The sequence below is a fragment of the Athene noctua genome, chromosome 1 (assembly GCF_965140245.1).
Source record: "Athene noctua chromosome 1, bAthNoc1.hap1.1, whole genome shotgun sequence".
NCBI classification, from domain to species: domain Eukaryota; kingdom Metazoa; phylum Chordata; class Aves; order Strigiformes; family Strigidae; genus Athene; species Athene noctua.
The window spans coordinates 8,007,730-8,035,691 of record NC_134037.1 but is presented as its reverse complement, the minus strand read 5'-3'; the positions used below and the strand labels follow the sequence as shown (position 1 = coordinate 8,035,691).

Here is a 27,962-nt window from a genome sequence, read left to right as displayed (position 1 = left end):
CAGAGTGGGTGCTGCGGCAGGCAGCGAAGAGGCAAAATGGCTCTTGCTGTCCTTTTGGCAGCTATCCTGGGACTTCTTATTGTCAAGGCTGTTTTGTTTCAGCTGAGAAACTCGAGCTGCCCTCCTTGCATCGGGAGCTGGATCCCTTGGTTTGGAGCTGCATTTCAGTTCGGGAAAGCTCCTCTGGAGTTTATAGAGCAAGCTAGAAGCAAGGTAATGGCTGTGGCGGCGTGCCTGCTCGTGGGTGCGTGCTCAGGGTGGTTGCCTGCGAGGGGAAAAGCTGGAAGAAACTTCTGCATTAAGTTTGCCCCTTTCCTGTCATGTTTTATAATGCCAGGAGCATTTAGCTGGTGAAGGATTGTCTTTGTACCAGTAATGTTGCAAAGTTGTGGATCCGATCCAGGCACGATCTCTGTGCTGTGATCATCCTGCTGGGACCCAGCACTTCTGCTGGTTTGCTTTTGCAGTCTGGTTACTTGTTAATCTTGTTTTCAGATAACATGGAAAGCCCTGTGCCAGACGCTGGGATCAGGGGGCTGATTATTTGCATTACCTAAAGTTAGGTGAGATTTCTGAGTACCAGCTGGTGTCCCTCAACATTCAAGAGAGACACACACATGGATGGCCAGCAGCTTTTTCCATCCTAATAAGCTTACCAAAGACAGGTGTGAAGATTTACCCCCTGGAAATGCCTTTCTTTTTCTATGTCTGTCTGACAGAGCCTAAATGATTTAGGTTAGATGCTTAATTTCTAGGCAGCTAATAATCACTGACATAAACCCCATCTTTCTGTTTTCATTCAGTGATTATCACTTGCTAGTGATGCAATATAGTCACAGCCTCGAGCATTCAATACTGAAGGATCTCGCAGCCCATTACTTGCAAAAACTGGCTAAAGATGAAACCACTGTAACATCCTGAAAGTTGAACAAAAGTATTAAGAAATACTGGATGTTTAAAATTTGCTTTCTCATTTAGAACTATTATATTGTAAGTACTTCTTTGGAGCCACGGTTGTTATAAACTTGTGGTGTTAAATGAAAGCAGAGGTCCAAGTACAAACTGAAGTTTGAGGTGTAAGAACATCAAGAGCTGTCAATCTTGTTTTAAAGCACATTGGATGCACCGTAGAGTAAGCTTATGTGTATGATCAGTAGTTCCCTGGCTTCTTTGAGCTTAACAGGCCAGTTTTAACCTTGTATTACTATGTCTTTTCCGTATCTTTCATCTATGCATATACCATGATCAATTATTTGTTCATCTTAGGGCAGAAATGTAGGACTGGAATAAAACTCATTCCAGTCCATTCTCTTACTATTTCAGAAACCATGCCATATAATCCTTCAAATAAACTGATCAAGCCTCACTTAAAAAAACCCAATCATAATATTTCTTTGACTATTCTGATACAAGGCTGTTAGAGAACCTCCTTGTTCTGCTGAAAATATATCCTGGTGGCAACCAGATTAAAGCAGCCTGCCAAACTGTCCTTTCCAGTGCAATCCCTTTTAGGGACAGATGTTGCACCATGATTTAAGCTTGTTTTAGTTGCCTTTTTTTTTTCCCAGGAAGCTTTTAGCAAAACCCCTTAGATGAAATGTTATAACAAACCTGAAAGAATAGTCCTTTTTGGGGGTTCATTCAGAGATTGAATGAGCAAAACTTACATACTAAAGAAGGTATTGAAGTACAAATGTAAACTTAGTGGCTCTGGGACAATTAATTTTGTCAGGTCATTTGCCTGGAGACCCTTTAGGCTGCTGTTCGTTCTATGGCAGCCAAATCTGAACATGCCAGAAACACGTGAAGGACTTTATAAACCCCAGGTTTTGCTGGGACAGAAACTATAACAAGAAACATTTTCAGTGGGAGAAAACCCAGAATAAGGCAAAGCAGAAAGAGGCAACTTTTTTATGTACCTCCCCTTTACTGTGTGTTTGCAGATAGGACCTTTTCTTTTTTTCTTTTTTTTTTTTCTTAGTCCAGCACCTCAGTGTCCTTATGAGTTTTGACCTCTCCCTGCGGTCCCCCTGGGTAAGAGGGACCTTTCCATGCATCACCCCCATGCTGGCTGCCTGGATCATCCCGCAGTCTCCCTGTCCCTGGCGAGGGATACTCTCTTGTTCTCCCCTTCCTCTCCTTAAACACCCCAGGCATGTCTCCCTCCCTCCCCACCTCCCACACTGGCACCATGTGCTGAGGCCAGGAAAGATAAGCCTTTTCCTGCCTGCTCCCTTTTAAAGGAGTGGGCACTGTAGCATGGTACAGCCAAAGAAAACATGTGCTGCTGCCAAAGGGGTCATTAACAGGCATTACAGGGGTTGCAAAATACATCTGCAATCATTACAAGCTCCTTAATATTACCAGAACAGGGTAAAGTGTCCTTAGTGCAAGCAAGCTGCCCTCATAAAAGCTAGTGTAGAATCAGGCTCCAGGCAGTGTGAAACCTCTTCACCTCCATAGGGACATTACCTTCAGGGGATACTTTGGCAATTAGAAAATTCCCCCCCTCCACCCCGGATTAATCCCTGAGTCTGTCAAAGTGATCAAAGTGACACTCATTTCCTTTTCTTTCTTAAAGAGTTAGTTTTCTTATTATTGCCCCTTTTGTATGTACTCCTCACTGCTTTTTCTTTCAAGTCCTGGAGTAAACACACCGGACTTCCAATCTGCACTTGAAGTTCTTCCAATCTGCGTGAAGTTCACTGCTTCTGTTTTCCTCCTACGGAAGAAGACGTAGGCTGGAAGACTTGTCTGGTTTTCCCCTTGTGTCATGGGTGGGTCTAATAAAAGAAAGATCTCTTGCTTTAATAAAATACTTAATCTCTGTTCTAATAAAAGATACCACCTCTTCCTCCTAAAGCTGCCTGGCTAGTTAAAGTAGTTTTGCAGGCAGTCTGAGACAGGCAAGGGGGGTAACTGGAGCCACTAAAATACAGGTAGAGCTGCTTATTGAGGGGTTCAAAGGATGTGGTTCCCCACTTTGTCTGGCAAACATAAGAGTTAATAAGGAATTTTAAATGCTTCTCATCAGTTTGCTAATTAAGCTATCAAGAAGAGTTCAGTTAAACCCATGAGATTGTTCTGCCCTGTTGTATGGACCTGTGGATCCATACATCACTGTCAGTCTGTTGACTGCATGTGGGACATGGTGTCGTGTCTCAGGACTCGGCAAAATGCCTCTCAGCCTTATTCTCTGTGTGTGGTTGTGTGAGGGGTGGCTTGCTGGGTTGTATGGCAGGGGACACGCATCCTGCGTGAGGCCTGGTGGAGGGGAAACAGGCTGGAGAAGAGGACAAGGCTTCTGGTGGAGCATTTCTGAAGACGGTGTCCACAGCTGAGTCACTAACAATCTGTGACCCTGGTCCCATGCTCAGAAGACCGGAATGCTAAAGGCCTTGAGACAGAGAGGGGACATGGCATCAAACTCTGTGTGTGTGCATGCCAAGGGAGAGAAAACCAGCCCAGTGCACCTCGCTCCTGGCATGACTGCAGCTATCTCAGCCAAGAGTGGTTGCTCCCTGCCTGGCAGTGCCCATGGGAAAAATGGCTGTTTCCCTGATTTCCTTCGCGTGGGATTTTGGAGGACATCCTTCTGAAGTTTTTATTTCTCTGGAGTGTTACTTTCATGTAAACTCAGAACGGCCTCTCATCGTGGCACTGCTGTATTGTGTGGTGTTTCCCAGTCTTTGGGAAAGAAGGAGCTTTCATAAGTGAAAGCAACTTCATAGCCCTAAATCCTAACAGGATTTTTATTTTGCTTTCTCTGTCTCTATATGTCATCAGGTCTCCTTAAACACTATTTCAGACACAGTGCTGTCAGGCTATACCCACGCTTCATTGGCTATACCCACCCATAACACCATGGTAAATGCAGAACTGCTTGACAGCTTGTTCCAGTAGCTGATTTCATGACATTAGAAACGTCAGCACAATTATACCAGGACAGAGAAATCTGTTTATTCAGGTGTCTGTCTCAATTAACAGCTGTTATTAGATGCTGGGTAACAGGGTGTAGGGAGCACACCCAGATGAGAGTACGCAGCCTTCTGTTTTTCCTTCCCAGCTTTGACCATCAACAGTTTAAGGACTTCTTAGGATGGAACTGGCATCCAGATGATCTGACTATGATAGCTTAATCCCTTTTTTTACCCAGTGCATAATTTTGTCTTGCACAGCATCCCACAGCAACGAATCCATAATTTGACCATGAACCATATGAAGATAGCTAACATCTAATAGGTGTCCAGTATCTTTTACACTATGAGAATGGAACAATTATTATCTTTTCACCTTTCCTTGGAGCTAAGTCCACTTAGTCTCCTTTCATTGAAACTTTGATTCATGCTTGCTGTCCGTCCCTTTGCCTTTTCTAGCTCAGTAGATCCTGCTGAGATGGAATGGGCAGAGACACACATTGAATTGAAGGTGTGAGCACAGGATGGGTTTAGATATTTGCTGTCCTTTCTCCGCTCCTTTCCTAGCAAGATGAGAGCTCTAAATTAACTATTAACACTTGTATAATAGATCTTGAGGTCACTTCAGGATGTGATTCTTGTAGGCCGTCTTATTCTGTGATGTTTCTAGGTCTCCTTATAGTTTAGGCTCCCAAATGACTCCAGATTACATGCAAGCTTTTAATTTCTTCTAAGGAATGAATTATGAATATGTTTAAGGCCACACAGCCTTATGTCTTTCTTAAAGCTGTACTGGGCTCTTCCTCAGTACATCCTATTTATCCACTACTTATCCTGGTCTTTGATAACACTTGTAAAAATTTGCTGGAATGACTCTTTAAAGCTTCCCAGGTCCTCCTTCAGGAGCCCTTTAGAAAGGCACCACCTTTGCCTGTCCATCCTCCTGTTGCTGAGGGTGGTTTAACAGGTCACACTAGGTAGTTCTGCAACTTCATAGTTTAGTCCCTCTGGAATTTCAAATTGAAATATTTATCACTGATTTAACTAGCACTTGTTTAAGTCTATTCTACTTAATACTTCCTTTGAAACAAGGTCGCAGTCCATCACTCTCAGTGAAAGGCTCCAGGGTGGGACTTGTCTTAACCTGATGTAATCACTAATCAGACTGTGTCCCCACTTGGTTTCTTTACACATGGAGCATTTATCAGGTTTAGCAACACACTGGGATTCACTTCTCAAATCTGGTATGTTCAGAAAAGTGTTTAATGTTGGGAATGGAGATTGCCATTAGCAGTTTGATCCTCAAACCTTTTTTAATATTTTAATTTTACATTTCTTTTGTCAGATATCATATTTATTTGTCCTGTTTGGACAGAAAATTCTGCTTTCTGAAAGATGTGTCTTTGAACATCCACCATCACTGTGCTGTTCAATGAAACGGACTTGTTCTGGAGGTCCTTTATGGAGCTTTTTTAATTTCCATTTTAATTTTAATTTTAATTATTCTAAAAAGATTGCAGAAAATCGGATGAGAGTCAAAACCAGATTTTTTTCACAGGTGTTTACAGGTGAGCAAGATATCCAAGATTTACTGATGGTCAGTGGACATGTAGTCAGTCCTATCAGTGGAGTCTAGGGGTTCAGCTCACCTTCAAAAATAGATGTGTGCAGTAGCTGCTCAGATTAATTGGTTTTTAGGCTCCCCTGACTGCGTAGACTCAATCTCTACTGTCTATAATGGAGCTTAGCCATCTTGCTCACATGTAATCATCTAAAATAAAGTGTTCAGACTTTGAGTGTGACCTTAATCGAATAATTAAATGTTATTGCAAGTTGCTATCAGTTCAAATTTAATTTTATTTTAAATTAGTTTAAGTACATTTTAATGTTAGTGTAAAATTTAAAAAATCTCATTTAAAAACAAGCACAGTTCAAATTCACTGACTGTTATCCAGCCTGATGCTGAGGGCATGCTGTTATCCATAAAAAAGCAACCTTAGCAATTTAGCTATTATTAAAACAATATTTTATTTATTATCACCCAGAGAGTTTAAACAGTCATTCTTTCTTTAATAATTTACAGTTGAAGGACACAATCAAAATTCAACTGATGTCAAGAGGAATCTTTTCCTTGGCTTCAAAGAGCTTTTGATGAAGCTGATGAACAGACACAGACAACAAAAGTCAAATGTTAATGCATGGTTAAAGTCGATGACATAAACCGTGTGAGCAAGGTGGATTTAAGGCTTTTCAGTACTCCAAACAGATCAACAGAAAACTTTTTCTCACCCTTGTCAGCAATGTAGCCTGGAAAAGAAAATCAAGTTCCTTGCTGTGTCCAGAGACTTTATGAAACCCTAAACCTTTCCATATGTACAAGAACTGTCAAAATAAGGTGTTGTGCATATAAATGTAGATGCTGGGCTTTTGATTTCCAAGGTTTTTTGCCTGTGAGCAGAAATTGCCTTGACTAAAAAAAAAAGATGTTAAAGATGCTTCATTTCCTAATTTTGATCTTTTTATGTCTAAACCTGACAGCCAGTAGATATTGCACATTTGTTTGCTAGTTTAGAGTGTCTACAAATATCAGTGATCTTTTTCATAATACAGGAATTCAGAAGTGAATACTTATTGCCAAAAGTTTTGAGAGGGCTCTAGGACATTAGATTAAGAGGAAATGAAAGAATGATTTATGCCATCAAAAACCTTCCCTGAATATAAATCTCAACAAACTCCATATATTCTGCTCAAAGCTTGTTAGCTATTTTGACAATCTTTCAACAGCTGTATAAGAAAGAAGTAGTTGGTATTAGCAGAACCTTTAAACTAGAACAGAAGAAAAAACAAACATTAAAAAGATTCAGCAGTGGGGAGGTTTTGTTAAAAAATGTACATTGAAAGAGGTAGGATTATGGATTTTTACGATGTGGGTACTTTGACAGCCAAGAGATGCAGTAGATAATCCATCACTTGAGTTCTTTAAATCCAGGTGGGTTGTATTGCTTGAACTGTAGTGTAATTCAAATACAAAATGTTAATCTCATTGAAGGAATCTCTTCTACTCTTCAAGAGGTCAGGCAGGCCCCCGTGATGTTCCCTTCTGGTCTGTAAGTCTACAGATTTTGGTCTGATTCATGTTCATCTTTGTGCACTTCTGAGCCAGGGTGTACAGAGAGCAGGAGGGACCAGATCCTCCCTCCTCACCTCTCAGCAGCACTGAAGTCCTGTTGGGGCTCCCATCAAATGTGTTAACAATACAGTAATATGAAATCTTTTTTTGTTCCAGCATGGGCCTGTATTCACGGTATTTGCTCTGGGAAAACGGTTTACTTTTGTGACTGAGGAAGAAGGAACTGAAGCATTTTTTAAATCTAAAGACTTAAACTTTGAACAGGCAGTACAACAAGCTGTCGAGAATGCAGGTAAATGAGACCTACCTCTTTTTTAATGGAAATAATATCTAGTTACCCAGGACCATTAAAGCCATTCCAAAGCCCACTGGCTTTTTGATCATGCCTTAAATGCTCATCTTGACCCATGACCATGCTACAAAATGAAGGCAACATGAAATTACTTCATGTGGATCCAGCACTGTAAGCCTGCAAAGTGATTTGGATTCAATCTCAAGGGATCAAAGGTTTTTGAACCAGGGATTGTTACTACTTTTATCATCAAGCAGCCCCAGTTTGAGATCATGTCTTTTTCTGCAGCTAGATGTGCCACCTGTGTGTACCAGGTTTGACGCAATAGCGCGTTGTCCTATCGAGTAATTTGAAAATCATCTTGTAGCAATAATTTGTTACCCTACAGTACAACAGACATTAGAAAGGGATGGGGTACATACCCCATCCACAGTGGCATGCTCTGACAGCTCATGGGCTTATATCCACATGAAATCACACAGACAGGAATTTCAAAATGTTTCTGTTTCTTTTTGTATTTAGTTTCTGTCCCTGCAGAAGCATTTTATCAGAACCACGGTAACCTCTACAGCATGATGAAGGGGAAAATGGGTCCTTCGAATCTGCACATGTTCACGGGCACTTTGTGTAAGGAACTACATGAGCACATGGCACACCTGGGCACGGAGGGCACAGGCGACCTCAATGACCTGGTAAGGTAAGGGATTTTTGGAGCACATCTGTAACACATACGTATCCTATATGGGAGCAGAGATGATACTGTAAAGTTGGTGTAGCTCAGGCTCTCAGGTAAAGCTGTGTCAGGATATTCACCACTGCTTCACAGTTTCACAGGGGTCACAGAGTGGACAGGGTTTCATCTAAAGGTGTTTTTCCCAACTAGGAGAGACATCTGAATTACCTATTTGGAAGAAAAAAGAAAAAATAGCACCTTTCAACAAACCCTGTTTCCCAAAAGATGGGATAAAAGCTTCATTATTGATAAAGAACTTACAAACACACAAAATGCTTGATCTTCAGCAGGATGAAAACTTTCCATGTATGTTTTGGGCCAAGCCTAGACCAAAACTTAAATAAGACCTCTGCAACTGACTTTGCTGCCTGAACTTCATCCTTCATGTAACAAAATCCCTTTACTGACAATTTCACATGACAACAACAGAGCTTTTAGCTCCTTTTTCTTCCTGATTGTCTGGGACAACACCTATATCTTGCCTGTCCATCAGGGCTATAAGTTGAATATTGTGGGTGCCTTGGACCTGTTTCTAAGACCTCACATTCAGGTTGTCTTTTGCTGAGTTTTTCTACATAATACATCTAAGATAGAGCTTTTTACCGCAGCTAAAACACTGAGCACCTGTCACTTCAATCACTGCAGTTTGGATTAATTGGGGAAAAATGTGGGGAAAACGGTCTTTGCAACCTCCCAGCCGTCAGTGCCACTGGTCTCAATAATGGGGTGCAAACTCCCACATGCCATGGTGTTCCCCCACCTGTCTTCTGAGATCAGAGTCAGGTCTGCTTCTTGTGAAAAAACGGACAGTCATCGAATCGGTGGCATGCTGCGCCACTGCCTGCTATGCTAATATTGCCTCCCATTTTCTTGTTATTCCCCTGGCTGAATCCATCTGTGGTCTTTTACCTGGGCTCGAGTTTCTGAGGGCAGGGACGGACCTGTTGTTCTGTGCTGTACTGGCACCAGCACAGACCATGGTCCACACCACGGCACGGGCACCCGTGGTGACATGGGTGTACAAGTCATACACGAGGCACACATGGCTCCCTGCTGCATCCCTGCTGCAGCCGTGGGGAACTGGGTGCTCTTCCCACTGCCATGGCTGTCATGGACACGGGGCATCAAATCCGAATCAGCTGCTATTTGCCTAAAATTTTAAAAAAAAAAGTCATAGGCTAGATGATAAACTAAAAAATCCATAAGAGTCATCCACAGTAAAACTGTTATAAGCGTGACCTGTTCAGACAACACAAGATAGAAGACTTGGAATGCAATGCCCTGGATAATTGTTATTTAGCTGATGCAAAATCAAATCCATAGAGCCAGCAGGTGGCTCCATCTTCCTTATGATCTGTAGAAAAGCAAAGTAAAAGAGCCATTGCCTGAAATATGTGTTTAGCAGTGACTAAGACTGCATAAAGGTTTCTTGGAGCTAAAGAATAGAGGTGAAGTGGTCTGAGGAAGGAACTCAGAGTCTGCAGGATAATGGAGGAGCAAACAGGGAAGGAGTGAGACAAAGAGAAAACAAAAAAGCATTGTTCAGTCCAGCAAAGCTGCAGCCAGAAGGATTTCTCAGGTGCCTGGTTGCAGAAGGGTTTGTGCAATGCCCAGAAGGTCCACATGGGCTAACCTGAAATAAGAGGGGTGGTTAATGGGGAGAAGGGAACCTCAGCACCCAGAGCCTTTCTGACACTGCTCGTGACCAAACACAAACTGATGAGGTTCAGCCACATACAGAGGACGAGCCTGAGGTCTGTGTATCTCCCAGCCTCTGCTTAAAATCTGCAATAAGGATGTGAGTGAGGTATGAGCCTTGTGCTACCCCTTCCATCCTGGCATGACGCTTGAGTCCCACGCTTCTAGTGCTGGCAGTTCAGAATGCTGCATTCTGACCTGAAACTGCTGCAGTATCTTCCCCGTGGCCTGTAAATCACAAAGATCTTGTCCTTGCAGGCATGTCATGTATCCAGCAGTGGTGAACACTTTGTTTGGAAAAGGCATCTGCCCGACAAGTCAGACTGAAATCAAGGAGTTTGAAGTACATTTTCAAAAGTATGATGAGGACTTTGAATATGCTTCTCAGATGCCCGAGTGCTTCCTGAGGTAACAGGGTGGAGTTGATGCACGTGGTTTACCCACTACACCCATTTTGCTTGCTCAGATATCAACCACAAGAGACATCTCCCCTGGAGGATGACGCGCTGTCTTTATCTATGGTAACCCTGGGGTCAAGGCTTTCAGCTAGGTGCTCTAAAAATGTTCTGACCTTGTTTCATGCATTTTCCTGGCATAAAGCAGAAACAACCTTGCTTAGGTGGGCAGGGTTCAGCTTGGACCTGTCAGGGAGCAGCAGAACCGGGCAAAGGATAAAGACCTGAGCCTAAATGTGAGTCCCAAGCTGAGGGGTCCCCAACAAGGCATCTCTCTGCTCTTTCCCACACCTTAGCTGTTTTCCCAGCAGACTGAACCCAGGTTACATGGCTGCACTGTCACAGAGCTGACCTCGGGTAAAGACAACTAGGCTCCAAGGAAGGGAGCCTGTCAGTGCTCTCATGGCCATGACAGTGCTTTGAGCACCTCAAAATAGCCTTCAGAAAGAAGTAAGGAAGCTCTAAAAATGAGGTCTTTATTTCCTTAATGGGAGGTCATTCTTGAAAAGCAATTGTCCGAAGCCACAATGCAAACCTGTCGTAGAATAGATATGAAAATCTAGGAGTCTTGCAGTCACAGGTCCTGGCTGCAAGATGAGGTTGGGCCAAGGTGAAGTCAACACTACTGACAGTCAGATTGACACTTGACTATTCATCAACTGACTGCTGCCCCAGGGCTTTTGGAAAGAAACCAAGGAGTCCTTCTCACGGAAAAGGAAATGTTGGTTTGTGCTGACTTAGTTAAGTGCTTCTTGTCTGTTGCTTTTCTTTACAGGAACTGGTCGAAATCCAAAAAATGGCTTCTAAAATTATTTGAGAAAGTAGTGTCAGATGCTGAAAGAACCAACCCTTCAGAGACCACGTCCAAGGTAAACATCCACGGCTATGAAATAAGATGACTTCGTTGTATATTCTGACTGAAGGAATGGAGGGCAGGATTTCATAGAATCACAGAATACCAGGTTGGAAGGGACCTCAGGGATCATCTGGTCCAACCTTTCTTGGAAAAAGCATGGTCTAGACAAGACGGCCCAGCACCCTGTCCAGCTGAATCTTAAAAGTGTCCAATGTTGGGGAATCCACCATTTCCCTGGGGAGATTATTCCAATGGCTGATTGTTCTCATTGGGAAAAATTTTCCTCTCGTGTCTAATCAGAATCCCCCCAGGAATAACTCATACCCATTGCTCCTCATCTTTTCCATGTGACTCCTTGTAAAAAGGGAGTCTCCATCTGCTTTGCAGCCACCCTTTAAATACTGGAACATGGTGATAAGGTGTCCCCTAAGCCTTCTCTCTCAATGCTGAACAAACCCAATTCTCTCAGCCTTTCCTAATAGGGCAGGCCTCCCAGTCCTTTGATCATCTTTGTGGCCCTCCTCTAGACCCTCTCCAGCTCGTCCACAGCTTTTTTGCATAGCAGGGACCAAACTGGACACACTGAATCACTTCAGTATTGGTAGAAATAAGCCAAATATGTCAGCTTTGATAGCTGTACCTTAACTGCCAGTATTGCTGTCACCTACATTAGGACAGACCCATAATTTTGAGTTCTACTCCTCAGTTTAGTTTATTTCCTACAACTCCGAGAACCAGCATCTTCCTCTGGGAAATGTTAAGCCAGGGGTTCAGAGCTATGACCCATTGCCAGCCTCCAGTATTGCAGTTGCAGAAAGCAGTTGAAAGAGGTGAGAGAAAGACCTCTCCAGTGGTTTCTCTGAGGGCACCATGCTGTGAAATTTCAAAACCTTACATGTGCTATTTTTAAACCCTGGTGTAGACTGAGTAGATCCTCCAGCAGCCAGACTAGTAGAAAATAGCAGGTTACTGGATTGGAAGCCAAGTACCCTAAATATTGATTGTGTCAAAGCTGTGATAAGTTGTGCCCCTGCTTATTCTCCTTAGCTATGGCAGGAATTCTCTCTATACGGCTGACAAACACAAGGGCAGACTGGCCTGGGAATTTTGATCTATCAAATGGTTATAGAACAGATCATTAAACAAACCAGGTTTTATTTAGACTTTAAAAGCTTTACATACCACAATTTCTTTCATAAAATAAACCAGAATAATGGAATGAAAGAGAGGGCTGGAGAGGGGATGGTGGGAGGTAAGGAGGTGCAGGAAGTAGGAGGCATGAACTCAGCGTCTTAGATTGGGTGGGAATTTGGAAAAAAAAGTGATCATTTTTTATCCAAGGTCAGCCTGTTCCCCTCTGAAAAGTAGACAGGAAGCTTTGCCTTGAATGCATGGTTGCCCTGTATTTAAGGAAATACTATAAACAAAAGTTGATCCTAAAACATTACACAGTTGCTATAGTTTCAGAGAATATCAAGCCATTGAAATCACTGGTTAGGTCACTAACAAAGCACCTGAAACTAGGAGTTCACTGATATACTGGACCATCGCTTCCTAACAAGCACCCTTTTGGCAGGAACAGAGAGAACATTTGCTTCATTTCCATTCATTCAACTTATTCAGTCCCATTTTCAGGTTCTTTAAAGTAGAGAAGTAGAGCAGGAATTAAAAATAGAGATTTCTTTTTTCTTTCTTCCACATACAAGCAACAATGGTGAGTGAGGGAACAAATTCCCTTAAAAACTTTAAGAAAATGGAGGGCAGTGCAAATATTCAGTAGGGGTTCATGTGGTGCATTGACTTCTTCTGGCCCTCTGCCTACGAGTCTCACTTTCTCTTAACAGCTGTCATCTCTATTTTGTGGCTGCAAAAAACCATAACTAATATTACTTCATCCTTGAATTCTAGTAAGCCCTACCCTAAACTAGATTTTAATGTATTTTTGGAAATACACATTATTATCTTTTATTTATAACAGACACTACTGCAACATCTCCTGGATAACTTGCAAGGAAAACATCTAGCTCCCAATTATGGTCTCCTCATGCTCTGGGCTTCCCAAGCAAATGCTGTCCCTGTAAGTACATCAGCTAGAGAAACACCTTCTCTCTATCCTGTTCAAAAGCCTGTATTTGGGAAGCAAAGACTTTGAACCAGAGGTCACACACACTGCACGTATTCCAAAGAAGGGATCATCACGCCCACATGCATCGCTACAAATATACCCAGGCTGCAATGTCAGAAGCAATGTCAAGAAAAGCTCTTCTTGTATTTTTCCCAAATTATGATGTCCCCTATCATAACATTTCGGGAACATAAGTTTCATAGCTATTAAGATCACAGTCTTAAGCTGTGAAGAGCATATAACTCTATTTTGAAGCACCGTGGCTGTATTATAGTAGAGAGCCTATTTTAAATAGCCTAGTGTTATCAGCTGTAAGGAATATCAAAAGTATAATGTAGAATAACTTCATCTGTGTGTAAATCCTTGAGTCAGTTTGGCTCTTTGGCTTTGGGGGGTCTGCTGTACAAATGCCAGTGTAGCTTCAGGGGAAGAAAAGCAATAGTTTGATTCTTCTGCAGCTTAAGTTTTGTCCGTGTTAGAAAAGGATTTGATGGATTAATGATACAGATATATGTATGCTAACAAGCCCAATATATCTAACACATCTTATGCTGACCAAAGACATTTATAGGAATTTCTCAGATGAAAAATCCATAGCAGCAAAAACATCCTTTATTCACCATGACTACTAAGCTCTTTCTAGCACAGTCATGTCCGTTACAAATGTGATTTAGAAAAAAAATGATAGTGAGTTATTTTTATATGTACTCTTAATGGATATATCTATGTTTTTTGTAGACTGGATATTACTAGAATTTACCCTAAAGGAATTTCATCAATTTCAGTGAGGTTTCTGTGGATTCATATGTTGGTATAAGTGAGAGGCATAGCCTGCTGTCTGTTATCAGGATAACTGACATTCCTTCCACAACACTATCATTACTTACTTCTGTAATACTCAGCTGTAAATAGACGTACAGATATTTTGTTGTTTCTCAGAATAGTCACAACCACTGTTCTGGTGACTGGAATGATGAAAAAAGGTCTTTCGACTTCCAAGGGAATTTTTTACAAGCGTGTTAAACCCTTTTATCTGAAACAATTCATTTATCCCTCCCTTAGCCCATGGAGTGAAGCCACAGCATCCATGCTGTAGAAGAAAACTAAGCTGACAGGTTTGTTTTGCAGAAGGAGGGCTGCATCCACGTGGGGCTATCTGGAAAATAACAGTAAGAGTTCTTGTCCCTCACCAGCACAGATGGCCCACGACCAGATCTGCGTGCAGACTGCATCTCCTGCTAGCTCGGCAAGAGAGAGACTCCTGGCAGTGCTGCGAGTCCTTCTGGTTTCATCTAACTTAAGAGGATTTTCTTCTTTCTTAAATTTCTTGATTTTCAACTTCATTGCGTAATCAGTTAGCAAATTATTTCTAAAGGGGATATATTACTGCTTGTTTTGCTTGTTAATTAAAACTTTTCCTGCCCATTTTTGTGTGACTCACTGTGACAATGCTCTGCAAATTATTTAACCTCATTTCTGCTAATACTGGTAGGAATTTACTATTTAATTTTTTTCCATTCATGAAGCTAAATCTAATCACGCACAATGATTTAGTAATTCATTTTAGCACCTAGTTATTTGAAATTAAAGAAAGGATTCTGTGTTTCAAAGCTCAAAGCCAAAGCTATATAATGTTCACTGAAGGTAAGTACACAGCAGATGACTAGACATAATCTCTCAGGAGCTGAGGCCTTAGATGTGGATTTACCCGGGAAGCACAGCTCCCTGTGCATCCCAACTACAACAGGTACATACAAAAAAGTGCAAATGTTTTCACTTGCCTCTGTGATTTCCAACAGAGATACTGTAATGCCGTTCCATATTCCTGAATCAAAGTCCTTTCATCTCTGTTTAGATTGCATTTTGGACCCTTGCTTTCATACTCTCTTATCCTTCCATTTACAAGAAAATCATGGAAGACCTGGCTTCCGTTTTTGGCAAAGCAGGTAATAAATCCAATCATGTCCTTCTGGAACCTAGAAACAACTTACTCTGTGCTGGCCCAGCACATGGCACACTTGGTCAACGGCTGCAAATAATCAGTGCTGCTGCTGCTAAGGGTACTACTGATAACACAGAGTCCAGCTGAGTTCTTTACTCAGCATATACTCAAGACATACTTTTAAGCAAAAACACTTTTATGTTAGCAAAAGAAGGCGGACAAAGAACTATAGGTGTTTGTCTCTTTGTTCCACACCTATCATTAAGACCTAGACTTGTATTAATCAATCTTGTGCTTTTTTCATGCATCTGTGATAGGGTCAGATGAGTCTTTCAATTCAGCTGCTTTTCATGGTGTGATGTTCACCAGAGTTACAGCTATTCTGTGGAAAAACAGGACAGGAACTGTTCTCTTTTCTCTCATCTGAGGCCAGTTTGTCCAGCATGATTTCTCCCCGTGACTCTCTTTCCCTCAAAAAACATTCACCTACTTGGAGCAGTCATTCACATATGCAGTCCCCTGAACCATGCTTAGACTTTCATGGAAGACTCTTAGTTGACATGGGTCAAAACCATATCGAGGAACATATCAATAATTAACTAGTAAGGAAAATCATGAACCAGTGCTTAAGCCTTTCTCCTGGCCCTGTTTTATTTGCCAGTATTAACATAGCCCAAGAGCTCAGCCGCGGCTTCTTGTCTTGGTGCCTACAGTCCCTGAGATTTCCATGCCAAAGTACTGAAAAAGTCAGGGACTCTGAACTTCCAAGATGGCCTTTTTTTAGCCTCGTCTGGTCAATCCCAAATCTACACCTACTGTGGAGTTATTAAATTATCTTCAGCGGCTTTTCTTAAATTGTACTGATTTTGGTCCATTTATTTACTTTGAGATATCACAAAAATTGCTGGGTGTAAACAAGGTCTTGAAGTCTTGAGGTATTCTGTCAAAAGTTCTAAAGCAAGATGTGTCAGCAGGTGACAAAACAAGTACGAAATCTAATTTTTACACAGAGTCTTCTTTCTCATGCCACAACAGGTAAAGATAACATAGAAGTCTCTGAAGAGGACCTTAAGAAGCTCCCTTTTATTAAATGGTGCACTTTGGAAGCCATACGGCTGAGGTCTCCAGGTGCGATCACCAAGAAAGTGGTAAACCCAATAAGAATTCAGGTGAGGTCTGGTTTTTTGTTTTTTTTTGTTTTTTCCCCCAAAGGATGCCATATGATTTGTCTGGAAAGGGGTCTTCCAGTAGATCTGGATAAAATTAAAACAGTAGAGATATTCCACAATCTCATATATATATATATATATATATATATATATATATATATATTCTATTTAAGAGATTTATTCATCATCACCATTAATTTAATTATCATTAATTTAAGAGTGGTTTTGTTTCTCTTGTTCACAATCTTACCTTCAATTTTTAACTGATTTTAGATCTAATTGAATCGAGCTGGAGATACTGTGCTGATGGTATATAAAACAATAATCAGACACAGGGACCACAATTTAGTGATCTGATAAAATGCCTTCTTTTCTGTTTGTCCTCTTCACTTCCATTCAGAAAGGAAGTGCCAGCATTCAGGGGCCTAACAAATAAATGTTTGGGATAAAAACACTCTCTTAAGGAATCAGCACTCATGCCTATTTAAGAAGTTACTAAAATCTCATAAGTTTTACTGTCATATAAGACTTCCTACGAATTTCTCTGCATCAGAGGAAGTGCTTAACAAAAGATTTAGTAAAAAATACCAGAGCACATGGTACATCAAGAGTAGAAAAGACAGAAAGAATGTTTCTGTTTTGTTACCTGAAAAAAAGGCAACAAAAATAGTCTTTCCACATTCTCCATTGTTTAGGTCTTTCTTATGGAAACAAATGGCAACAGCAAGAAGCAGCTTCAAACATGTAATATGCCTGTTGTGGCTTTACCACCTTCACTGTTAGGACCTTCTGCTGATGGAAGAAAAGTACTAAGGAGGGACTGTTTTGTGATCTGAAAGTGTGATTTTCTCTTAAGAGTTTTTTCTCCTTTTCAGAATTTCACTGTCCCTGCAGGTGACATGCTGATGTTGTCGCCATATTGGTTGCACAGGAATCCAAAATATTTTCCTGACCCAGAAATGTTCAAACCTGTAAGTTGTGACTCTTAATGTGGGTATTTTGCTTTCTTTTCTCCTCTTAACTTATTTCACAACAAAAGCACATGGACAAATTGGCTTAAAGTTGGTATTCCCCATATTCTGGAGGATGGCCTTGTATGCAGAGAAGGTGTGCACAAAACCGAGGAGCCTGTAGGAATAAGCAAGACTTTAAAGTTCAGTTATATGTTCCAAATAATACGGTACTACTTTATATCACTTTGATCTTGATTCAGAGCTCACCGTGGAAAGATCCCACTGGTTGAGCCCAACTTGCTTGACTAACATTATCTCCTTTTACAGCAAAGTGACCTGCTTAATGGATGAGGGAAAGCCTGTGGCTGTAGTTTACCTGGACTTTAGTAAGGCCTTAGACACCGTTTCCCACAGCATTCTCCTGGAGAAACTGGCTGCTCATGGCTTGGATGGGCACACACTTTGCTGGGTAAAAAACTGTCTGGATGGCCGGGCCCAAAGAGTTGTGGTGAACGGAGTTAAATCCAGTTGGGGGCCGGTCACGAGTGGTGTCCCCCAGGGCTGGGTGTTGGGGCCACTCCTGTTTAACATCTTTATCGATGATCTGGATGAGGAGATCACGTGTATCTTCAGTAAGTTTGCAGATGACACCAAGTTGCGTGGGAGTTGATCTGCTTGAGGGAAGGAAGGTGCTACAGAGGGATCTGGACAGGCTGGAGTGATGAGATGAGGCCAACTGTATGAGATTCAACAAGGCTCAGTGCTGGGTCCTGCACTTGGGGCACAAGAACCCCATGTAATGCTACAGACTTGGGGAAGAGTAAATGGAAAGCTGCCTGGTGGAAAAGGACCTGGAGGTGTTGGTCGGCAGCTGGCTGAACATGAGCCAGCAGTGTGCCCAGGTGGCCAGGAAGGCCAATAGCATCCTGGCTGTATCAGAAACAGTTTGGCCAGCAGGACTAGGGAAGAGATTGTCGCTCTGTACTCAGCACTGGTGAGGCCTGGCCCCAAATAAAGTGTTCAGTTTTGGGCCACTCACTACAAGAAAGACATTGAGGAGTTGGATCATGTCCAAAGAAGAACAATGAAGCTGGTGCAGACCTTATGAGGAGCAGCTGAGAGAACTGGGGTGGTTTAGTCTGGATAAAAGGAGACTCAGGGGAGACCTCACCGCCCTCTACAACTACCCGAAAGGAGGCTGTAGCAAGGTGGGTGTTGGTCTCTTAAGTTACAACTGATAGAACAAGAGGAGATGATCTCAAGTTGTTCCAGGGGAGGTTTAGATTGGATATTAGGAAAAATTTCTTCACTGAAAGTGTTGTCAAGCATTGGAACAGGCTGCCCAGGGAAGTAGTTGAGTCCCCATCCCTGGAGGTGTTTAAAAGATGTAGATGTGCTTAGGGACATGGTTTAGTGGTGGACTTGGCAGTGTTAGGTTAATGGTTGGACTCAATCTTAAAGGTCTTTTCCAACCTCAATAATTCTATGAGTCTATGATTCCAAGTACTCTCCTCTCCCCGTCATTTGTTTGAAAAGCTCATCTCCATTTATTTACCCAGGTTCATTGGTCTTTCTAGTCAGATGATTTCTGGTAGGTATTAGCTCTGCTAATGCAGTAGTTCATCTAGAGTTTCTTGATTATTATTCCACTCCAGGTGGTCGCGTGGGCAGGCTTGTAACTGCTCTTTTTAGCACCATCCGATATAGAACAGTTTGTCTTTTTTATAGAAATACATCAAGGAGTAATTTAAACAAAACTTCCCTTCTAGCAAACTCTTCACCAATTTGAAATCCCTCCTAACAATTCCTGCCTGTTTGTAATCCGAAGCAGAAACCCTGATGCAGCAGCTTATTTCTTTAGTAGCTTTATTCCTAAAAAAACAAGCCATCTTGTTTTTTAGAAACTCACTCTTTTTCCATGAGGCATAGGTGAGTACCCCTTGGACACTGCCATTCCAAATGTATTGCTTTGCTTCATCATTGCTGAGGTTTTTGTCTTGCTTTGATTGGATTTTGATGCTGACAGTTTTCCTCTTCAGAAAGCTCTAAACACCCCTAGCTGAAAAAAAACCCAAACCAACAACCAAACACAAGATTACATTCTCTCTAAGACAACTTCATCAGAGGAGTTTTAGCCACCATAAACTTGACAGGGTGTTACTTGAAGGCCTTGACAGAGTTGCGCTGAGTTTCTGGAGGCTGGTATAGTTTGTCACCCAGCATTCAAGAGATTTACTTCTGTCAGTGTCAACAACCCAGACTTTAGCCTATATTGTCTTGTACCATGTGTTCTTCCTCTTTTAAAGCAACTCAGGATGGAGCAGGGACCCCTCTGGGTACAGACAGGCTGGTTTTGTTGGGCAGAGTTTTCTCACACACTGGCTTGCACCTGAGCATGGGGCTGTGCAGTCCTTGCCTTTCTCTCGCGTGACAGCTGATAGACCTTCCCTCTGTCTGTGCACAGCCTCTTAGAAATGGCTTGTGTGCAAGATGTGCATGAGCCGTTTCTGCTGTGACACAATTTTGTGGCTGAGCGAAGGTGCTGGTTGAACATTTGCGTTGAGTGTGCATATATTTAAGAGAAGAAAGTCACATTTTTATAGGAATTTCAATAGCTCAAGATGTGGGATTTAGAAAAATGGGGAGGTATAGGAAGAATGCTTTAGGGGTGATCTTGAAAACCTCTCCAGCACTTTGAGGGACCTAAATAGGTTTAAGATGGGACCTTCATTTCTCTCCCTGAGTCAGTGCTGACTTTTGAATCCAGACTCTAACAGGTTGCATAGGAAAAAATGGCATTAGTGCAACTTTGTATTGAGGATTAGCTGTCCAAGGTCATTTTTAGCCTGGAGAAATAAAGTTAAGCTTTATTTATATAAGGCTGATTTGGAAAAAAAAATTTCTTCCCACAGGATCGTTGGAAAGAGGCAAATTTAGAGAAGAATGCTTTCTTGGACAGCTTTGTGGCATTTGGAGGAGGGAAGCATCAGTGTCCAGGAAGGTCAGTGAAACAGCTGGGGTTTATTTATTCCCAAACCCTGCAGAGAACAACTCTCTTGAACTGGGCTCCTCTTACACTTGGAAATAAAGTGTTTTCATTGCTTTGCTCTTTATCAGTCCCCTAATGTTCAGTATTGTCTGGACCATGTTTAAACTGATTTGAAAGTGGTTTCATTCCTGGAAAAGACAGGTTAAGTCACAGTGTAAATGAAGAATCTGAGACTAGTGTATCAAGGGATATCCCCCAGGGAGGAAAGTCAGCTGAGCTCTGCTGCTGCTGAGGCATCTTTTCATCAAGGGAGAGTTGTTCCACTTACAAACATGCCGGTTTGCAGTTAGGTTGCCATAAACCAGTTCTAAACTAACCTAAAGAACATTTCTCAGATCTGAGACTCCTTTCCCATCCTCTATGATGCCACTGACATCTTTGCTAATCTTCAGATGTCTTAACTGGCTCCTCTCTGTTGGAGTCTTGTCTTTGCATTAAAGCCCACGCAATTGTACGATGGCTTAAATTGCAGATCCTATCTGTCTTCACTCCTCCAGCAATGCCAGCCTCGATGCTTCCTGCATTCCTTCTGCTGTTTTCTCTGCTGTCCCTCTTCCTGGAACAAGTCCCAGGGAGCCAGCTGCTCCTCGTTTCTGTGTTCAAACATCTCTATGCTCAATTCTCTGCCTTCCAAACCTGGTCTCCTCTAAGATGCAAGTAACCAAGAATCCTTAAAACTGGTCAGTTTAACTCTAGAATCCCATGTGGAGCAAGGAGTCTAGAGGATGTCGCAGAGGATCTGCGTTCTTGAATCTGCACCCATGGCTGGACATGAGTGTCAGATAAGCTTTGTGAAGGCAATAAAGTTATAAATAAAATGAATAATACTGCATTGGCCATTTAGGCCTGCCAGAGAAAAGTGCTCACTCACTGCTGTACCTCTGTGGCTTGTACCATATTCCTGAGCTAAAAACGAGCACAGCCTCGATCCCAGCAAGGGTGACAGCAGAATTCACAAGAGGCATCCGCAGGTACAGGACAAGCTGCAAAACAGTGTTTCTGAAAGCTGCTTGTTTATATACACTGACCTATTTCTTTGTTCAGGCTGCTCTCTGGACTCTGATAATATCTTTAAAATAAGTTTGTGGTTAGAAAGAAAATCTTTCTACATAGACAACGGATGGAGAATCTTTTTCTTGCTGACAGACAAAAACTCCTTTCAAACCCTTTGACAGTCCACATGGTAACACACACCTTCATGCTTTTCAACAATAATTCTAAAGGAAAAATGTGGTGCTCTTGGAAAAAATTAAATTAAATCAAGGGATGTATCTAGACCCCAGGTTTCAGATTTCCTTGGTATGACTGAATGAAACAATGATATTTCAAGTTTAAGATGCATTTGCATTTAATTCAGTACGGGGATTTATAAATGAAATATATTAAACATTTAATTTCTACATTCCAAACGTTTATAATGAAATTAATAGCTAATTTAATCAAACTGAAAGCTAGGTAATTAGTTACTTGACAAATATTCCAGCAAACTAATATGGGAAGAGCTCCCACAAAGCCATTTCTGTGCCATCTTTTTTACCCAAAGGAAAAATCTGATGTCAGTGAAGCTACTTTTGTCTAACCAGGTGACTGTTGCCTGTGTGACTGTGCTTATCTTGCATGGTTCCCTCTGTTGTCTCCTACCTTACGCTGACATTGTAAACACTTCAGCACAACGGCCATGATTTCATTCTCAGACTCCATTTACTGCAGGACCTCAATCCACAGCTGGGCTCCTGGGTTCCAGCACAACACAAATACGTAGCAACACACTGGGGGCAAGATTCAGAAAGCACATCTTTTGTCAAACCCCCTTGTCACTAAATAAAACGGGAAGGCATCAGTGACTCAGAGTTTTTACAGGAGAACTGCTCTGGAACTCAGTCATGAATATGAAAAACAGGTGGGAAGTAAGAGGCATTTAGCTGCAAAAAACCTCCTGGTTTCTGCATGGTACAATGTGCTGTGGGAGAGGGGAACACACGGGGACTCTACAGTCCTGCCTTTCCCTCCTGGACTGTCCCTCTGGCCGCCCTCAGACCCGTGTGTTGCTTATGGTCCTTGTGTCTCAGCATCTCTGCAGAGCAGAATAACAACAGCAGCCTGCTGGGAGAACTGCTCTGGGATCTAAGGGTGGGAAGTGCTGCAGTCGGTTACGGGTGATACCCATCGCCGCTCAGACAGGCTGCAGATGAACCCTGCCGTGGGTACAGAACTGTCAGAGCTGCTCAGTCCGCATCCAGCTGTGCTTGTGTTTGCAGGACAGCCCTCTGGAAATGCAGTTTTCCCACTTTTAGAGCAACTTAGAGGCATTTTGGCATTTGGTTGCATCACGGTACATCTGTGCCAAACCAGTGAGGACAGCGCAGAGGCAGGACCTCAGGCACCACTCTGTGCACACATGCAGTGACCCTAAGGAGCCCACCTTTGTGTGGTGCTGCCAGCATGGAGTTTGGGCTAGTAAGTCCTGTCTGACCTGAGCTAACTTCCATTGAAATATCTCTGCACTGCATTCCCTCGAGCTCAAGGTCACCAAAAGCTCCCTATCTCAAGGCAATTCCAATGTGAAATCACAGAGGTAATTTGGGTCTAAAGCTACACCAAAGCAAACAAGTGTCCTCCTGCTCTGGAGCACAGGGCGGCTCAGTGTGCGGATCTGGATGGTTCTGAAGGAGTTAGCTTGGGTCTCGTGGGGCTTATTAGCTTCCTCTGCACACCTGCCAGGCCAAATCCAGGCTGATGCCATGTGCAGTCATGCGGTCTTCTCCCCAGTGAATTCCCCAATAGCTGTTTCATCCGAGTTTTCCAGCATCTCTCAGATAATGGAAGATAAACTGTGTAGAAGAGGAAGGTAGTATTACTATTTTAACTAGGTATTGAAGATCTAAATTCTGCAAGTCTAGTAATCCCATGACCTGGGATAGGTGCATGCAGGTGCCTGAATGCAAAAAGCTCTTGTACATATCAACATTAAAAAATAATAGCCTAGAGGAGATTACCTGCAGTTACCTGAACTCTTCTCTGGATTGACTAAGAAAGACCTTTCTTGAGAGTGTTACAGAAAAAAAATCATGCCCTTGGGTCTCATACTGCATTCTAATGCTGACGCATTAAATAATAACTCCCGCTGTCACAGCTACTCTGATGTCATCAGGCTCCCAGCTGCATTATATAACTTTATATAGCACAATTAGTCATATAGCCTTTTCTATATTTGACTGTCTTCTCACTCCTATGAAGTTATTTCAAGTCAGCAAGAGTTAGAAGAACATAAATGTTTATACAGTGGAAAAAACCATAATGATAAGGGGCTGTTTTAAAATAGGGTGTCAGAGGGATACTGTCAGTCTAAAGTTTCACCAGAAAGAAGGGGCAGCCGCTACATTCATGTTTTTCACTGAGTAGTGAAGCTGAACAAAGCTACATCATATTTTCCTACTGAAGATAAACTTTCAAGCAGAACTAAAGCATGGAATGTAAAATGTGTCAAAGACACCCCCTTTCTTATCTGATGATAACACAGGTGTGATGGTCAGGCTGGATGGCCAATGTTTTCCTCCCTTTTCTTGCAGGTGGTTTGCTATCATGGAAATCCAGTTGTTCGTTGTGCTATTCCTACACAAATATGAATTTGTGCTTTTGGATGCAGTACCAAAGGAGGTAAAAGATCCATGCATTTGTATAGCACTACACATCTTTAGATCCTTCATTCATCACGCTCAGCTGAACAACCACGTTCAACTGTGGTTATGTATAATGAAGCAAAATTTTGAGAGGAGTGTTAATAAAACATGTAATGAATAGCTCAATCTTCATTTTAACTCAAAAAAACCAGAGTAACTTCAGCACCATTAGTAGGGCTGCACTGTCTATACAAGAAAGTGCCTACAAGAGTATTTAGTCTCATCATTGCCTAAACATTACAGGAGATTTTATAATTGCTTTCTGCCACTCACAAAACCAATGAATATGGAACTGGATTATTAATACTTTAAAGATACAAAATCAGATGCAGCACTTGCAGTGCTTTTCCACTACATATTCAGTGGTGGAGAATAAATGATTAGGAAAAGACTGAAGGAGCAACTGTGACCCAGAAAGTTTTTACCATTAAGGGAGAGTGGCGCAGACTCCATTCTCAGCAGTCATTTCCTTCTCCACTTGCACTGTGTCCTTTCTGCTTTCCAAACGTCATTGTTCCACACAAACACGGACCACTGTTAAGTGAGCATGTCTACCTGTCACAACCTAAACATGACACACGCGCCCTGTGGCTAAGCTGCCAAGGAGAAGAGGGAGAAGTTTAGAGTGACATGGGCTTTGTATGATTGCCCTTCAGGCTGGAAGTTGGAAGCTTGGAGAACTTAATTCCTCTTCTTTCCTTGAAGAACGTGAGATGCTGATCTCAAATAGTGGTAGAAAGTCCACCCAGAACATGGAGGAAAGTTGTCTTTTCCTGACTGAGGCTGTGTTGCCACACCAGCTCTCACTGGAGTTGATTGTAACTTGAGTCTGCACCCGCAGGCAGTTATGCTGGTGAAGATATTCAAAACCATTAGATTTTCTTAAGACCTCATGTGCCATCCTCAGTGTCAGTGTGAGTGGAATAAAAAGTAATCATGAAGGTCCTGCTCGATGGCTTCAGCAAAGCCAAGAAATACTCTCAGCATTTGGTCTTGGTTCTCTAAGATCAAAGCTCCAAACCCGTATCCTAGTGTTAAAGCACAATGATTATTCCATTAACTGAACTAACTTAAATGTTTCTACTGATTTTCTTCTTTTTGCAGAGCCCTTTACATTTGGTGGGGACACAGCAACCCATGGCACCGTTCCGGGTCCAGTACAAGTGCCGGGAATGAAAGCTGCCCAGCACTAACCTACTTTCCTTTGCCAGCCACCCCTGGATGGATGGACCACTGAGCTGCTTCCCTGTCCTACACCTTCAGATAGGTTCTCTGACTTAACTGTTCTTAATTTCAACTTTAAATGCTGTCCATACTCTGTGTTGTGGTATTCCATGCCAGCAGGCATGTCTGTGCTCCTCACATGATTGCCCATCTCCTAGTATTTAAAAATCAAGCTGTCCTGCTGCATTCATAATTTGTGGGCCAATTATTCACAGACTTTGCAAATCCGATATACTAAACTCGCCAACCAGACATTCAGGACAAAAAGCTGCTATGTTTGGAAATCCTGCACGGAAACTGTGCTAGAACCTGTGGAAAAACAAGTCCCTTGGGCCAGGTCACTGTTTTCTGCAGGTCTCTTTGAACTGAGGCCAAAGTGGTGCCTGGTGCTAAGAAATCAGATTGGTAACTCCCTACAGCTCCCTGGTGCTGGTGTGCACAAATTACAGGACAGCGCTGAGCAGAGAACTCCGGATCAGATCCAGGGCCACGATAAACTACTATGACTTATGTATCACAGCCTCTGTAGGTAGGAGAAGATGTGGCCTGCTCTGCCTACAGTCGGTGCCAACGTTTTGCAAATAAAATGCATCTGTAATGGAAAAATTAGAGCATGGGCAGCACTGGGGTCTTGTTCCACTGGAGCACCTAAAATTTCTACTGGGCTTTATTTCCTCCACAGGATTCAGAATTGGTCCTTGCATGAATACACAATTAAAGTTTAATTGTGATGTTTGGCTTCTAATGAAAAGCGACTGCAAGAAAAGCTATTACTATCCATTAGACTGGTTATCTAGTATCTAGAACATTTTTGCTTTCCCTTTAACATGACTGATTTATAGAACAAATTGCACAATTCTAAAAATATTTAATCCTATAAAGATTACATAGTAAAAGTTGTTCAAAGAAGCTGTCAAATAAGTTCAGATACCAACACCTTAACTGCTGTCAGATTTCATGTATGATAACAACTGGCATGTATTTTTAGTCTTTTAAGTAAAGATTGTTCCTTATTTTAGAATTATTTGAGAAAAAAACACAAATGGACTTTCGACAATAGTAAAAACTATGGCAGTAACATCCATAGGAAAATAACACAATGTATAATTCATTAAATGGTTTAATTACCTCGGTTATGGATATCAACAATTTAACAAACTTTAATGATTTATATGGATGGAAAATGATTCATCCAACTTCTAATTTATCTCATAATGCTTAACTCCGCAAGAGTTGCAAACTTAGCTGCTGTTTCAATATCTCTTCCATAAGTTAAAATTATTCCATCAGCTTTCATGTCTGGTTGTTACCCAAAAGTGCATATTTTAATTTTAAAATTTGGAAATGTCCACAATTTCTGTCCAGGTATCTTGTAGTTTTTTTCTCCCAGTGTACATCTCTCTTTTTTTTTTCTGTTTAATTATTTGGTGTTTGGGTTTTTTGTGTGTGTGTGGTTTCGTTTTCATTGGGTTTTTATTCCCCAAGAGTGATAACTCAAAAAAAGCAAAATTCTGTAATGGCAAACTTGACTTTAAAGTACAAGATCCCTAGAGGAAAGTATAACCTGAAGGTCAGCACCAATTTGGTTAGAATCAATAAAAGGCATCTGAAGCCACCTGTGAAGATTTACAACAGACCACTGCCCATGGGTCGTAATCTGTCCTAGACACAGTCACAGTTCTGCTGTAGCTTCTGCACATTGCTGAGTTTTTCACACGTGGTGTGATCTTGTGTCTGGTGAGAACTACATTTGTCTTCCTTCCACATCCCACAAGAACAGCCTGTGAGCAGTTAGGGCATGTGATAAAAAACACGTTCCCCCTGTACACAGAGGAGTAAAAGCAGGTGGGGACCCTGAGCAGTGCCCTGCCCACCCCCCCGCGGGGCTGGCCGTGTCCTGGGGTGACACCCGCCAGCAACACCGGGAGCAGCTCCCACCTTCTGGGCTGAGGGGGGAGCGCTGCCTGCGGGCATGGGACACACTGTGGGGTGCAGGAGAGGAGCAGCACGAGACTTCCTACGGGATGTTTAGGGGAGGAACCAAAGGTGGGGAAAGGGAGAGATCAAGGAGGGTTGGGGGGAACAAAGATAAGAAAACAGAAGGATAAGGGGATAAAAGAAGTTAGTTGCACGTACACTGATTGCTGAGCAGTATGCTGCTCCAGCTGTGCCCTGATCCGTGCGGTCTGTCCTGTCTTCTCCTTACACTCTGTTTTTAATTCTTTTCCAGGGTGATGGCCTCTCTTGCGTGTGCACGTGTGAGGATGGGGGTGTGAGTGCCTCAATTGGAGTGGAACTATGGGTTGGAGAGCTCGTGAGTCCATGGTGCCAGCAGCTGGGGGGAGCATGTGTGTGTGTGTGTGTGTGTGTGTGCGCGCACACTGTGTGGGTGCGTTATGTCAGCGTGTGATGGCTGACAAAAACCCAGCCAGGCTAGCTGGCGAGTAGGTGATGTGTGTTGTGTCCCTCAGGGTGAGGCACCTGGAGGAGCTGGCTGCCAGAGGGACCAGGAGGTGCAGGCCAGCTGCCAGAGGGCCCGTGGAGCCTGGCGGTTGATGAAGACCCACTTGTACATGTGTGTGTACATGTGTGTGTCTCTGGGCAGAGCTGGGGAGAGCGAGGATTCAAGACCATCTACCAGAGGGATCCGTATCGTACATGTGTATTTTTACATATCTTTCACACTTACAGAATTTCACCTTGACCTGTTAGAGAGGGGAGTGGGACGAGGAGGTTGGT

At 42.4% G+C, this 27,962-nt stretch overlaps 1 protein-coding gene across 2 annotated transcripts; it reads left to right on the top strand.

The window, feature by feature from the left end:
* Positions 1–16: 16 nt before the first annotated feature.
* CYP39A1 (cytochrome P450 family 39 subfamily A member 1) lies at positions 17–26,765 on the top strand. 2 transcript variants are annotated; one of them, XM_074921662.1, is made up of 12 exons: positions 17–213; positions 7,204–7,339; positions 7,862–8,036; positions 10,029–10,178; positions 11,001–11,094; positions 13,060–13,158; positions 15,062–15,152; positions 16,184–16,317; positions 17,193–17,288; positions 20,183–20,271; positions 23,889–23,976; positions 25,104–26,765. In XM_074921662.1, exons 1-12 carry the CDS (start codon positions 37–39, stop codon positions 25,173–25,175), a joined length of 1,401 nt encoding a protein of 466 aa, XP_074777763.1. In that variant the 5' UTR covers positions 17–36; the 3' UTR covers positions 25,176–26,765. The 2 variants fall into 2 exon arrangements, with proteins under 2 accessions (XP_074777763.1, XP_074777771.1); XM_074921670.1 differs by lacking the exon at positions 10,029–10,178.
* Positions 26,766–27,962: the final 1,197 nt, after the last annotated feature.